The 15,920-nt window shown below is 42.6% G+C and overlaps 1 protein-coding gene across 4 annotated transcripts in view; it reads left to right on the top strand.

The window, feature by feature from the left end:
• SPI1 (Spi-1 proto-oncogene) overlaps positions 1–15,920 on the top strand; it is a 29,502-nt gene extending 13,582 nt beyond the window's left edge. For 2 of the 4 annotated variants that reach the window (XM_081021432.1, XM_081021433.1), the window contains 4 exons: positions 3,160–3,253; positions 9,046–9,266; positions 12,358–12,511; positions 15,111–15,920. In XM_081021432.1, coding sequence (XP_080877558.1) covers positions 3,160–3,253; positions 9,046–9,266; positions 12,358–12,511; positions 15,111–15,427 — 786 coding nt within the window. In that variant the 3' untranslated portion in view covers positions 15,428–15,920. The remainder of the gene's footprint in view (positions 1–3,159; positions 3,254–9,045; positions 9,267–12,357; positions 12,512–15,110) is intronic. The other 2 variants (XM_081021434.1, XM_081021435.1) reach the window with 2 other exon arrangements.

Here is a 15,920-nt window from a genome sequence, read left to right on the forward strand (position 1 = left end):
ATAACTTATTTGGAGTGTCTATTGCTCCCACACAAACATCCTTTTTTCAGCCTTTGTTCACTTGCCTTCTATGGAGAAATCTAGATATTGTGATCATCATCATTTATTTATTTTTATGCCGCCCATCTAACTGGGTTGTCCCAGCCACTCTAGGCAGCTTCCAACAAATTAAACATCAAACACAGTAAAACATCAAACATTAAAAACTTCCCTTACAATCATCACCACCCAACATTTCCTGTATTTTCTGTGAAGTGTGTCAATTATTTTTCCACACAATACAATTGCAGCACCAGCCTGTGCAGTGTGGGCAGGGAAATATACATCTCAGGGCTTCTGTGCCTTTAATTTAATATCTCCTGTTTGCAGGTCTAACCTTGCAATTGCTTCTCCTACAGAGAATTTCTTACAGATAAAGGTAAAGGTAAAGGGACCCCTGACCATTAGGTCCAATCGTGACCGACTCTGGGGTTGCAGCACTCATCTTGCTTTATTGGCCAAGGGAGCCGGTGTACAGCTTCTGGGTCATGTGCCCAGCATGACTAGGCCGCTTCTGGCGAACCAGAGCAGCACACAGAAGACCATTTATCTTCCCGCCAAAGCGGTACCTATTTATCTACTTGCACTTTGATGTGCTTTCGAACTGCTAGGTTGGCAGGATTACAGATAGCTTCCTGTAATTACTCCAGAATCCATTCCCAGGGGGTAGGCTTTGAAAACTGCTTTCTTCTCATTCAGTTTTCTCTTTTTGTTTTTCCTCGCAGAAAACAGAACTACACTGTAAAAAAAACACAAAAAGATGACAAGGAAAGCAGTTATAAAGACCTCCCCTCTACATAAGAACAGAAATGACTTTGCTTCAAGTAACAGAGGTCATTCAAGAGCAAATGAGACCCTATTCTTCATTAATCCCACCCAGCCACAATCAATACCAACCATCAATCAATAGGAAACTATAAAACAGGCAGGACCTGCAGGAAACTCTCTTGTTTCAGGCTAGACCCAGACTGGTGAGGATCCACAGCAAGGTGTACAAGCAGTCCAGAGACTGAGTATACAGCAAGCAGTGCATGCAAAATCAAGAGCCAGTTCACAGTCTGGTCACACAGAGGTAGTAGTTCAATCAAGGGCCCATAAACAGTAGGCCAAGCTAAGTGTCCAAGAGGAAGGCACAGGGTTGATGGGAATACAATGTTCCAGCTTACTCAAATGCTGGATCTTGACACATCAAAGAAGCGTTTCAGTTAAACACATTGCAAACTTTGTATGAAAAATCAGGTTAGCAAAAACAGAACTCCACAGCGCCATCTGGTGTCACAGTGTTAGAACACATATAAAGCGCTTTTTCTTTGCCAGTGCAGCTGAATCCCAAGACTTGTACTGAGGCTTTTAAGACAGAGCCCAACCCAGAGCCCAGCTAAAGCCCAAGTTTTCTGCAGAAAGCCCTCCTTATGAGGAGGGCCCTACTCTTGAGGAGCCTTTTACTCGCAAGGAGTCCTTCTCTGCAACTAAGCACTTCTCATTACTGTGAGGACCTCGGTCTGCCTCTTGAGATGCTATTGCTCTTGGGGGATATTCTGTCTCTGCTTCGTAAGAGGAGGCATCTAGTGTGAGCACGACAGGCAATGATATTTGGCTGAATGGAATTTAGAAGTGAGCAAACATAACAGAGGGCTTGGGGGCATGGAGAAAGTCACTGCTGGATAATAAAACTCCATTCAAAGTGTATTGTGGGGCCTCCGTTTTAATTTCAGTCTCAGTTTCGTAAAAGCAATGCCTCAGCAACATTAAAGAGCTTTAACATGGGTGTAACCAAACTGCTATACAGACACAGTATACACTGTTACTCATTGCATACATAATACCAAATCTACTTATCTATTATTATTTCTGGTGAGGGCTAAAGCCATAAATTGAAGATTTTTGCTGTATACCCAATGTGGGCATTTGTATGCTATTCTTGTTTTCATAATTTGAAAGCTACAGTGTTTCCAGATCAGTAAAAAATGTCCTTAAAAAAACTTGTAGCAGGTAAATATAGAAATCAGTTTCATAATATTCACAATATTCCAAGCCTTTCTATAACTATTGAAAAAGGCTACGTTTCTGCATTCAGCTTCTAACTTTTCGTTTAGACTAATTTAGCAGCTCTAATAAAATTGCTCAATAAAGAAAGGTTTTCCATTGCCAAGCATCTGAACAGTAATACTGTTGGGTTATTTCAAAATCTTTGTTGAATTCTGAACTAAGTCCATGCCAATTTTGCATGGACAAGATATTGCAATATTTAAAATGGAAAGAGAATTGCAGAAGAGCTAAAATTTTGTGGTAGTTACAAACATAAATCATATTACAAAACCAAACACTGTTTGGGAATTGTGTCTTGCTGGGCAGAAAGTCCCAGAAAACACATACTGTGACAATTAGCTGTCTACAGAAGCACCAGGACCAAATTTCAAAATACTCAGAGAAATGCAATGCACTGACAGAAGGATCAAATTTTCAAATGCAGGAAATGAAATGGTTTAATTCATCCATTCTTTTTGATTCTCTGCCATCTCAAAAATGTTTTCCCAAAAGTTGAAAGCCAGTTCGAATCCTATGCTTCTAAGAATGTCCTGTTTCCATGAAGTGAAAGATAACACAAGCTTTTTGCTGTTGTGTTCTATCGGCATAAGAATAAGGAGATCTACAGGTGCTCTGTCAAAACTGGACTGGGACAATCCCCCAATATACTTCCATGGTCTGATTTACTTATTAACCTCCTGCATCTGTAATACCAAACTACTTTTAAATTTTAGCTTGGATTCTGTAATTTCCCTAATGCTGTTACAGCTTGTACTGTTATACCCCTCTGGTTGTGGTGATGATACATCTTCTGCCCCCTACTGTATTTCCCCCTACTAATACCACTCCCTAAAAATTGCTGATGTGCCCCAGCTAAGGCTCTCCACTATTCTAAGATCTAACCACATCGGAGAGATAATGTTTTAATGCTTTCCAAACACTGCTTCAATACATTCATGTTAATATGTATTGTTCCAGCCGACATACATATCTGCAGTGTTTTGATCTTCCCCAATCCTATCCTTTTTGACTGGCAGTGGACATAATGTTTGTCTTTGAATGCTCATGTCCAACAATTCCTCCCTCTTGCAGCCCTCTGAAGATCTGATATCCTATGAGTCAGACATCTACAGGCAGTCCCATGACAGTTACCAGTATCTGAACAGTGATGCAGATAGTCATGGCGGTAAGTGAGCTGTAAGGCCTCTGGTAAGACTAGAGTGATGGGTTTGGGGACATTTGGAGGAGGAATGCTGTGTCTTGTCTATTAAGCACCTTTTTCAGTAATGATGTTTCATATGCTTTATGCTAGCACTGCCACTGAGTTAAAGCAATTCCAGACCACTTGGATTACATTAAAGAACACAAGTAACTTTCAGGAAGTAGTTAACTGTTGCACCATCATCTCATAGACCAGGTGCAGGGAATCTTTAGTCCTCCAGATGTTGCAAAACTACAACTCTCATCAACTCCAGTTAGCATGTTCAATGACTAGGATTGATTTGAGTTATAGATCAGCAATGTCTAGGGAGTCAAACGTTTCCTGCTCCAGTCATAGACCATAAGTTATTTTCATTGCAGCTCCCACAACACAATATATTGGTGACAAGGGATTGTTTGCTGTAAAGCAGGCATCCCCAAACTCGGCCCTCCAGATGTTTTGGGACTACAACTCCCATCATCCCTAGCTAGCCGGACCAGTGATCAGGGATGATGGGAATTGTAGTCTGAAAACATCTGGAGGACCGAGTTTGGGGATGCCTGCTGTAAAGGCACCTCTGGAATTGTTAGAACAACATTTTGAAGTCAGACTAAAGCTGCTTACACACAAAATTTTATTCTAGAATCCATGGAGTCCAAGTATTATTTTTTTTCTAGTCCACACAGTCTAGATCTATTACAGGCATGACCAAACTTGGCCCTCCAGCTGTTTTGGGACTACAATTCCCATCATCCCTGACCACTGGTCCTGTTAGTTAGGGATGATGGGAGTTGTAGTCCCAAAGCATCTGGAGGGCCAAGTTTGGCCATGCCTGATCTATTGTATATATTTTTGCCCTTGAAAAGCACATACTGAGAAATTATTAAAACTGATTCTGTATTACTCAGCAGTGTATGCATTTGAAAACCACAATAGGGGGCGTATCCACACCTGTCCAATGGCATTGTTGGTGGGTGTATACCAAGATCACAATCACCACTTCCTTCTTTATTCACCTGGGGCATGTTCAGGGAGGAAAAGATGTGGATAATCTAATCAAGGGGAGAATTTTCAAAGGTGTATCAAGAAACCATAACCATCCTTGTAGATGGCAGATCTAGACTCAATCTAGATTGAAAGCAGCATGTTGAGGACGAACAGGAATGATACCAGATTGAGAAAAACTACATTTTTTGTGTGTGCTACAAATGGATTAGTGTGACTGCAGCCTATGTCTGTTAGAAAGGAAGGGAAGTGTTCCCCTCGCCATCTCCACTATGACTAAAATGGCTGCATTAAGCAATATTTGAAGTGAGTAGGCCAGATTCTTGTGACTATTCTCCTGAGTGACTTTCCTGTTTCCAAGAAGCTAATGAATGCTATTTCTTAGGAAGAAAAAAAATTCTTTTAACCATTTAGCCCTATTTGGCATTCCCCTCCACAAAACTGTAACTTTATTGAGAGGGAAAACAGAACTCAATCAACTAGAGTTGACCCCACCATCCTGTTCCCTACTATGTTCCTCCACTCCAATGGAGGACACAATCACATAGAGGATAAGAGAGTGAATAGGCCTAAAGTGGTGCCCAAACATTTGTCATTGCTAGTTCCCTTTACAGAGCCTTCACGAAATTATAGAGACACAACACAATTTTATTTACTGAAGAATCTATATATTGCCTTTCAAAAGAGAGTTTTCTCAAGGTGGCTTGCAATTAATAGAAACATCTAAAACTGATTTCTAAAAATATTTAACTTAAAACAACAGCATATAACACATTCTAATCAGCCAAAAAGCCTTACATTGTTTTAAAACAGCTAAAAGACATATCAAATCCCATCTCATCATTTCAACTGAATTGAAATAAAAAAGGCATTTCAAACCCACTTAAAAGCGAACAGAGATGAAGCACACATTTCTAAACTGGCAAAAATAGCTAGATAGCCAACCATCTAATATGCAGATTGTTGTTGTATCTAATACTCAGATGGTGGTGGTGGTGGCTAAAATTTCTTGGCCTTGTGAAATAATGCAGGTTCTGCCCTTATAGAAGAGAATAGGTAATGGAGCTCTAAATCATGGGCTGTTTCCCCATTCCTGCTAAGGAATAATGCATGTGTCTACAAAAAAGAGCAATGTCTTAATTTAGGTGTTCCTGGACTACAACTCCCATCATCTTTGACCCTGTTGGTCGTACTGGCTAGGGTTGATGGGCATTGGAGTCCAACCGCATCTGGAGGGACGCAAGTTCCCCATCCCTGCCTTAATTGGTTCATCTTTAGCTGTCAGACTAAAACTGTTATCCTGATTGTAAGGAGTCAAGCATAAGTTAGCAATAAACACCCGGTGTCAGTGAAGTTAACTTTTTATTCAAAGAAGCCAAAACAACACAGGCCTAGTGATCACAGCAACTCTTCTCAGTAGGTATTGCCCCAATGAGGCAGTTGCGAGGACTGAAGGTCCCTGCCTTCCCACAGCTGCCTAAGTCCCCTCCTCTCCAGCATTTTCCCTAAGCAGTCATAAACTGCGACTGTGTACAACCAATCTCTTCATTTCTCTGCGTGTTCTAGGACACCAAGGGGAAGAGGAGCTTGTCGAGGCAAGAGGGGGAGACTCTCTGGCTTCTTCAGCAGCTGCCTCATTGCTGCCTCTTGGCCCTCATCCACTTCTGCCTCTGAGCCTGGACTGCTCTCTGCCAGACTCTTCCTGCTCACTAAACCCTGTTGCCCCTTCAGCTTCTGACACCTCCTCCTTCCAGTCTTCTCCTTCTGACCACTCACCATTGTCCCATGACCAGTCCCCTAGATCTGAGCCTTCTTTCCCTGGGGGTTCCCTTGGGGGTTCCCCAGCTGGTGCCTCCCACCACTCCTTTGTATCCAGTCAGCCCATAAGACTGATGTGTACAGGCACATGAATATATGAACCTTCTTAAGTGCATGGAAAACAAATCCAAAAAAACCTACTGATTTTTGTCACTGGAGTGCTCCCCACCCCACCCCAACCACAGCCAATGGAAAGTATAGAAAAACATTTGATGGGAATTCTCAGACAAACTTAATGTATTCTGCCACCACACATGTGGATTTGTTTTGAGACATTTTACTGTTCTGAGATGCATTTAATTTGGCTTAGGATAGTAAAATGTCCTCAAACACTGTTTGTGTAAAATATTTTGCCCTGCTTAAGAGGCGAGATTTATATACTGCCACTTAGCAAAGCTTCTGAGGGGCTTACCCACACACCCACACACCCCAACTCCAATCTCCTTTGCCCATAACAGCTGCCCTGTTAATTAACACATGGGAGAAACAAGCCACCTGAGCTGTTCTCTTGTCAAATAACTGATATATGCAGAGGAACTAGATTTCTTTGAAGAAAGAGAAAAGAGAAAGGTCCATGCTAATTTGTATTTCTCTCTTTTGTTGTTGTTCTTTCTCTTCCCACTTTCTGTATCCTTCAGTCCCTCCTCTTGGGTTAAATCTTGTTACTACTGTCAATATGAAAATCTGACCAACTTTTGTTTGAAGTTCCAAAGAAGGAAGGAAGTGGGTTACAGAAACACCCCATGTGTAGCAGTCACCTAGAAAGAGGGAGGGGTAGGCCACAAAGAATTTTGCCGATCATACCTGACAACAGTCACATTTTGATTTCGGATTGTTTTGTAAAAATCCTGTGTTAAAGTTTGATGAAATCAAGAGTGAAATATAAGAAATATGGATTATTTTTGGGTAGCTAGTAGCTAATATTTAATAAAAGACAGAAACATGTAAAAGTCCTCCCGTATGAATGATTTTCTATGTTGCTGCGGACACACTGTACCTTTAAAGCACATTCAGAACACATCATTTCCCTCAAAGAATTCTGGGCACTGCAGTTTGTTAAGGGTTGCTGGGAATTTTAATTCTCTGAGGGGTAAACTACACTGCCCAGAATTCTTTGAGGGGAAGAATGGGCTTCAAACATACAGTGTGTACACAGCTGAAGTGGGGAGCAAATATACCACCACTCTACTCCATAGGGAGAGATAGGGGAAGTGGGTCTTGTCCTTCCTTTAACCTTTCACTACATTAGACAAACACTTTCCATGTCTCTACAGCAAACAATTCTCTCACATCCTCTTTCATTTCACATGACATTTCTCAGAATGACTCTGGCATTTAAAAGCCACCCAACTCGTACGGATATTTCAAGAGAACAAACAAACAAAAACTTCACCCTTTCCCCACACCATCTTTAGAGCTGGACATAGGAACCAACTCCTAGAGGCCGTAGGGGCTTCATCCACCACAATAAAATATTTGAGGGAGCTGGGCCCCCCACGAAGTTGATGGGCATTGCCATTCAAATAGTGTGTGTGTGTGTCATGTGATTGATTATGTGGGGCAGGGCTTACCTGGGCCCCCACAATATCTTATTCAAGTTGGCACCCCTGGAGCTAGAAGCGAGGGAAAACAGACAACCACCACCACTGAACATTTGTGAATTGCAAAGAATGTGTAGGAGTGTAAGTGTCATGGCTTAGTAGCAAAACACTTTTCCATGCACAGGGAGTTCCAGATTCAGTCCCTAACATCTCCAGTTGGAAGGATCTCGGGACTGGAGGGCTGGGAAAGAACCAGAACTTTCCGTTGGGTTTGGAAATGAATCAGGATTCAGCAAAGATAATAAAGTACTGGCATAACATGTTTCTAACACCCAATCTGTTAGCATGCTCAAGTTTCCAACCAACTCAAATTTCTGTACCATTTTCAAAGGCAATCCAAGTGAATAACTCCAACCAGAAGGTTACAAGGTCATGGCTCACTGAAGCCAGGCTCTCTCTGTCTAGATCAGGGGTAGTCAACCTTTTTACACCTACCACCCACTGATGCATCTTTCTTGATGGTAAAATTTCCTTACTGCCCACCAGTGCTCGATGGAAGGAGGATTCAACTTGTGGCGTAGAACCCCCTACCGCCCACCTAGAATCCTGAAAGGCCCACTAGTGGGCGGTAGGTTGACAACCCCTGGTCTAGATTGGTCTATAATTGGCATACCACCCTAAGCCAATAGAAAGTGTGCTGGGCCTTCTTGTGTCTCTAGGAACCAAGCAGCTCCATACTATGAAACTCCTTCCTTAAACATGAAACCCCCTCTAATATGTTGTACACTACCCAACCAGGCAGACAGATCACACAGTTATGGCACCTATACATTGACTTGGGTTTTGCCATCACCCAATCCATTACCATGGGCAAGAACTGATTTAGCACCCGACCTGAGAGGAATGAAACAGAGAGATAAGTGTCATCCATCTACACAAGACAGTGCATTCCAAATTGCTGGATCAAAACTGAGATCCAGGCACTGAGTGCCTGTCGTGCTGCTCCCTGTACTTGCTTGGGCCTACCAAACAAGGATTGATCCAGTGAAGAGCAATGGTGAGCCCACTGCCTTTTAAATGTCCAACAATGCTCCAGAGTGGCACTTTATCAGGGCACTGTGGGGAATTTTAAGTGGTGAGCAGCTCACAGCTGCCTGCTGATGATTGCAGTGCTGTTGTTCACTGCCAACAGTAAGTCGTACACGCACAAATGACTCATTGCTCTGAGTTTGTGTTTCAAACCTGTTGAGATCTGCAGAAACCTAAATCCTGCCCCAGATAACAAGATCCAGTTCAAATTCCACGTGTTTGTCTGGAAACAAGATCCATGTCGAACGATACTGGAAAGAGTTGTAGCTAGCTTCTTGGTACTGTTCATAAACAGAGAACTGAATGATTTGCTTCTGTGTTTAGCAGGTGAATTGTTTTTATGTCCATCAGACCACTGCTGGGAATATCACCCCCACCACCTGCACCCGGAGTTTGAGACCTTTGGGGACAACCACTTTGCAGAGCTCCAAAGCGTTCAGCCACCTCAGTTGCAGCAGCTGTACCGGCATATGGAGATAGAACAGATGCATGTTCTAGATCCTGGGATCCCTGCCACACACTTTGGGATCAACCACAACCATCAGGTACAAGCAGCACCTTGTTACGTACCTCTGTAGAAATGCCTTATCGCTTTTCTTTCTTTTCTTTTCTGAATATCAGGTTTCAGTATGAGGGAGAAGAGACCCTGGCAGGAAAAGTTATAGAAAATCTGATCCACAGTAGAAACTGTTGCTGTACAATCAAACCATGATACTGACATAGATGAACAGAGATACCAAATGAGGGTTGAGCTAGATGTTGCCTGCAGTAATTTGTAGCCTTTCCTTGACTTTAACAACAACACAATACAAGCTGTCACTTCAAGAGCCAAATTAAATGCAGCACTTGAAGTTGCATACTTATTTTTTTACTAGAAACAGTAGGCATGAGGACATTAGGACCCAGACTCTAGGGCAGGCATGGCCAAACTTGGCCCTCCAACTGTTTTGGGACTACAATTCCCATCATCCCTGACCACTGGTCCTGTTAGCTAGGGATGATGGGAGTTGTAGTCCCAAAACAGCTGGGGGGCCAAATTTGGCCGTGCCTGCTCTAGGGCATAGAAGTTTTAATAATCCCTTTCTTTCTTGCTGTCGTCCCAAGAATAATCACCCCCCTGATGGTGCTATTAGCTCCAGAAGGGAAGTACCCATTGGCTCCTTATGGGGAAATGACAGGATGGAAGGAGTCGCGTGACATTTATTTTATCCAATCCAAATCCCACACACCACTAAGCTTACCCCCCCCCCATGCCTTCCCTCCTATCCAGCCTTAGTAGGCCTGCAAAGAGAAGTACAGTGGTACCTCGGGTTACATGTGCTTCAGGTTACATACACTTCAGGTTACAGACTCCGCTAACCCAGAAATAATACCTCAGGTTAAGAACTTTGCTTCAGGATGAGAAGAGAAATCATGCTCCAGCGGCAGCGGGAGGCCCCATTAGTTAAAGTGGTCTTCAGGTTAAGAACAGTTTCAGGTTAAGAACAGACCTCCGGAACGAATTAAGTACGTAACCAGAGGTACCACTGTAGAATGTTTTGCCCAGTGCTTTTTTCCTAAACAAAATGTTTAGGGGTACTCTCATTTTCCTACTCATATTGAAATACTGCCCCTCAATGAGGCCAAACTTAGATTAACAAATGTTGAGGAGTATGCATACGCCTGTGCCCCCCAGGAAAAAAAACCCTGGTTTTGCCTACATGGTGACTCAGAGAGCAGCTGGATTCAGTGGCCACTATTGGTGTAACCAAACTGTTATGGCTACTCTGTTGTAGAGATGGGAGTTTCCTTTCCATGGCAGAGAACACCAGCTCACCAAAGAGAGGAAAGGCACTAATATTTTTGGACCGTAAATTGAAATTGATTTAAAAAAGAAAAAAGTGGACCAGAAACCTTATAAATAAGTAATATGAGCACACAAGAAGAGCAGCTAGGCAGGGCAGAGTTAAACATCTTTTCCTTGTGCGATGCAGTCTCAAAGAAAATCCGCCATGCACTCACCTACCTAAAATCCCTCATGACGTAACGTAACCTAACCTAACCTAACCTAACCACTTCGAGGTTTCCACCACTTTGAGGGTTGTTTTCCTTTTTGCAATCAAGTTGAATATAAATTTTACAAAATATATAGTAAAATAACATGTAGGCCCTCAGAAACTGGCTGTGTGTTTGTGTGTAAATGTTACAAATTAAAACAGAGTTTCTTAACTCCACACTCACTGGATCCTCTTGTGCCTTAAGGCATCGCGCTAACTTTATCTGCACTCCTTCCCACTTGGCATTGCTGGTGAAGGAATACAATTTCATTGCCACTAAGAGCTTTCATAGGAAAGCAGATCTGCAGTTCTATGTGAGGGAGAATAAAAATGTTACTCATATGGCACAGTGAAACAGTTACATTATCTTGCTGCTACTCAGCCCAGATGTGAAACCCACAATAGCTTTAATTGAAACCTCTTGAAAATTAATATTCCACATGCTATCACCTCAGTAAATGATGCTAAAATGGAAAAAGACATGCTGGCTGCATGAGGGGCAAAATTTCATAGGCAACATCGTCTTCCCTCTTGGCAGAGAAATAATAATAATAATAATTATTATTATTATTATTATTATTATTACACCCTTCATCTGCAGACATATAGAAGCATATATTAGTTTAAATAACTTACAAAAATGCATGAACCTCTCAACTTCCCTTGCCTCTCTACTACACAAACACACACCCCATCTCTAAGGCTGCAGTTTTGTTTAACTATAAGGTGCTCAGTGTGACTCAGTGGATAAGGTCAGTAGTTTTACCCTTGAATATTTGGCAGGAAATGTGCACACACAGTTACCCAATCCCAGCCCTTCCAACCTTACTCATCTCCAGACAATTTGCCAAGTCATTAACCGCTTGCTGCTGTGCCCCTGAAGCAACATAATTGCACATTCTTTACTGAGGCATTTCGGAATAACATCAACAGAAAAACATCAGGTGTCCAATGCCTGACCTACTGGGCAACCGAAGTCATGGGCAAAGTTCCATTACTTATCTTATCTTTCAAGGTGCCCTTTCTGTCTCTCTTTGTTCCAAACACACTTGTGACATATTTCTTGTACATATGACCAAAGACAAGGATCAGGCATTTGCTTTTATAGACAAATGAAACAGTTCTCTCTCTCTCTCTCTGTTTTCCCCAGCGAATACTACTGTGCCTTTTTTGCAGTTAAATGCACCTGTGAGTTGGCACGCCAATCAAAATGACATATTTCTGAACTGCTCATGAGTTGTTTGTAAGAAAGGGCCACATCTACACTAAGAAGAGAGCTCAAAGCATGCTCATAGTGCTACGAGACCCTTTTAGTATTATAATATTTTGTTGGAAGCTGCCCAGAGTTGCTGGAGAAACCCAGCCAGATGGGCGGGGTATTATTATTATTATTATTATTATTATTATTATTATTAGTGTTTGTCTGTATGGATCCTGAGCATGCTAATGAAAAGAAATAACTTAAATGTGATTGACTGAGAGTTCTTTAATTTCCCGTGTCACTCTTGCTGCGACATCCACCTTCTTTACTTGGAGTATTTTCCATTCCCACCACAATCCTTTATCCCCAATCCTCTTTTTGTGTGTGTGCTTCTGACAGGTTACATTTGTGCCTCGTACCGTGTGTGTGTATCCCTCTCACCACCGTAGTTCTGATGACGAAGATCCAGACAGACAGAGTCCACCACTGGAAGTATCAGATGGGGAGACTGATGTTAGGGAACCTGGCCCTGGGATTATAAGTGGAGAAGCAGGTAGGTGTTCAGCGCTAGGGATGCAACTCACTGTGCAAATCGCTGTGTACCAGTTCATCTTTTGGCTGCTTTATCACTACTCTAACTTGGTCTGTTGTGGTTCACATTTCATCAAATTTGGAGCATCCCAGCCTGGCATGGTGATTTGCAAAAATAATGTTATTATTTGTTATTCTCTTGACAGTAGCATGTTCCCCTTTTACAAAACGGATATCATTATATTCCTGTATTTTTCACTATTTACAATACCTCGCAAGACGAAAAGAATCCGTTCCGCGAGTCTCTTCGTCTTGCGGGTTTTTTCGTCTTGCGAAGCAAGCCCATTAGAGGTTTAGCGGCTTAGCGCTACAGTATTAGCGGCTTAGGTTTAAAGATCAGCTGATAAGCGGCTTAACGATCAGCTGATAAGAGGCTTAACGATGAGCTGATAAGCGGCTTAACGATCAGCTGATAAGCGGCTTAGCACCAGCTGTTAAGCGGCTTAAAGATCAGCTGATAAGCGGCTTAGCATCAGCTGTTAAGCGGCTTAAAGATCAGCTGATAAGCGGCTTAGCCAGCAGCTGATAAGCGGTTTAGCGGCTTGGGAAAAAGGAAAAAAACCCCGCAGGAACTGGCAAGACATTTTCGTCTTGCGAAGCAAGCACATAGGAAATTCGTTTTGCGAAGCACCTCCAAAACGGAAAACCCTTTCGTCTAGCGGGTTTTCCGTCTTGCGAGGCATTCGTCTTGCGGGGCACCACTGTACTGCTACTGCTATTGATTGCCCATCATCAAGCAGCCGTCCCCTGTCCCCCCAGCAGTTTTACTTTAAGCCTTATTTACCTGGGGTGAGAAACAAATCTAAAGATGTAAAAACATTGCCTGTATGTAAATGACAGAGATCACCAGCAAGACATCCCTGATGGGAATGGGCATTATAACACAGTAACAAATCTCTATTGACTTCCCTTCCTCACGCAGAAGAAAAGATGGCAAGGCGATTGCTGCAAAATGCAAAGAAAGCAGCATTTTAAACTGACTTATATTTTGGATTATGGCATGTGTGCAGTGGCGGAGCTTCATGCTCCGGCACCGGGGGGGGGGCCAGAGAGCAGGCTGGGGCGTAGCTGGCGCGCATCCCGGGGGGGGTGCCACATGCAGGGGTGTGGAGCCCAGCGTGGGCGGGACCCCACCAGGATCGCGCTGCCAGGGGCGGTGCTCTCCCCCTGCCCTCCTCTTCCTCCGCCAGTGCATGTGTGTGAGTCTGGTACAGAATGTTCACTGATGATGATGAAAGGAAGGAGACAAAGTACACAGATGGGGTAACATCTCCCTCCACCCAATGAAATGTTGCAGAGGCTGGGTGGGTGAATTTTTCCTTAGCATTTTGCAATAGTGATACTGACATAGCTTTTGTGCAGCAATGTATGAGATGCTCGGAGAAATTCAGAGAATAATCTTTTTTTAAAAAAAAAGAATGCATATGTGTTTATAAAACTACTCCCATTCAATGTTATTACTTTAACTCGCTGCCCAAACATTCCCACACACAATGATGCAATGCAGAACTATTAAGCAGGGAGACAGGGTAAGAAATACAACAATGAATGTTAATGGCTACCATTGTCACCGCAATAAAATAGAGTTCAATGGGAAATAAACTTCAGCATATCTGAATTGCACATCCGAAACAATGACAATAAAGAGAGTAACGTTAGTTTAAGAAATCATTGTTCAATATGGCAAGGTTTTAAGGAAGCAGTATTGTTCATTCCATCAGATTGTGTGTGTGTGTGGTATCAATAAAAACAACCAGCTTGCCTGGTAAGTGAGTGAACTGCTGCAAAGATCGTGTCCCTGTTTGATTATTGCAAAATTCCCTACCATCCCTAATCAACACCTTGCCCCATTCTACCTTTCTGTCCTTATTTCCTTCTCTAGCCTGCCAATGGCCATACTTCCCTCTTCCAACTCATCTATATTGAAAACCTCCTGTATTCTTGACCGACTCCCTTGCCATCTCTTGCTGCACATGCAAAAAATTCCAGGTTCAAGCCTGGCATCCTTACGTAGGACTTAGACTCCTGTCTGAAACCCTGGAGAGCTGCAGACAGTCATTTTAGACAACACTTCAGCAAATTGTCTCATTTGGTATAAAGCAGTTTCTAAAGTCCTCACTAGAGCTGTGTGCAATTTGCCTCTCAAAATTCCCCACCTCATTTGTGAGGAGAGAAATTGGGGGGAATCGTTTAACTGAATTACCTCAGCATGAAGAGAATTTATCTAATTGTTTCTTGAGGGTGGGGCTCCCCATTCAACAATGGCAGTAATATTGTGCCATTCATTTTTTGTAAGTTTTTGTGTTTGTGCACTGTTGCAAGTGGAATCAGCAGCAACTATGATGGCAGTTTGGCCACCATTTTGCAGCCTCTTCCAGTGCTCTGAACCTAGCATTGTTCTGGGCTAGGGGTGGGGGATAGCAGCAGCCACAAATATGTGGCCTTTTTTTTTTCTAAAAGAGGGAATGAGAAGAAGAAAAATCCCAGGAATCTTCTTTAAAAGATGTGAAGTTTTGGCTCCTTTTCAGTCTTCAAACTGCTTACTTCATTTCTTCCTACAGGCAGTAAAAAGAAAATCCGACTGTACCAGTTTCTTCTTGACCTGCTTCGAAGTGGAGATATGAAAGATAGCATCTGGTGGGTGGATAAGGATAAGGGCACTTTCCAGTTCTCTTCCAAGCACAAAGAAGCACTGGCTCACCGCTGGGGCATTCAGAAAGGCAACCGCAAGAAAATGACCTACCAGAAGATGGCACGGGCACTGAGAAACTACGGCAAGACTGGGGAGGTCAAGAAGGTCAAGAAGAAGTTGACCTATCAGTTTAGTGGAGAGGTGATGGGAAGGAGTGGTATGGATAGGAAGCACTATAGTCTTTGAAGGAGAGACCCCGGAATAATGAAAAGCCAGATAATAAAGACACATGAGTTGGACTTAGCAGCAGAGGTTGCCAAACACATCTTTTACTATGCTTCCAAAGCCCTCATCTCTATCTCATTGAGGCGAAATTTCAACAGTGTTTCTGGTACGAATTCCCTTCTTCAGCTTTGAAATTCCTACAGAACCCAAATGCAACAGGTTGGACACCGCAGGGATTTTCTTTTTTTAAGGGAATGTATAGATATATTATTTTCAGAAAATATTTCATTGCGCTGTAATTAAAATTTGCAGCTGACGGAAGTGTTTTGTCCTTCACAGGCAAGTCGCATTTCACCTTCAAAGACTCTGCCTTAGCTTACAGCTTAAAACTAGCATTGATACAGGCTCTGCTATAGTTCTCCATGGCTAGAGAGACGTTTGCAGATCTTGGGAATATCTTACTGTGCAAATATTAATAACGTGTAAATATTTAATAAAATCAGGTTTAAGAAAA

Source organism: Podarcis pityusensis (genome assembly GCF_964106645.2).
Source record: "Podarcis pityusensis genome assembly, chromosome: 1".
NCBI lineage: Eukaryota > Metazoa > Chordata > Lepidosauria > Squamata > Lacertidae > Podarcis > Podarcis pityusensis.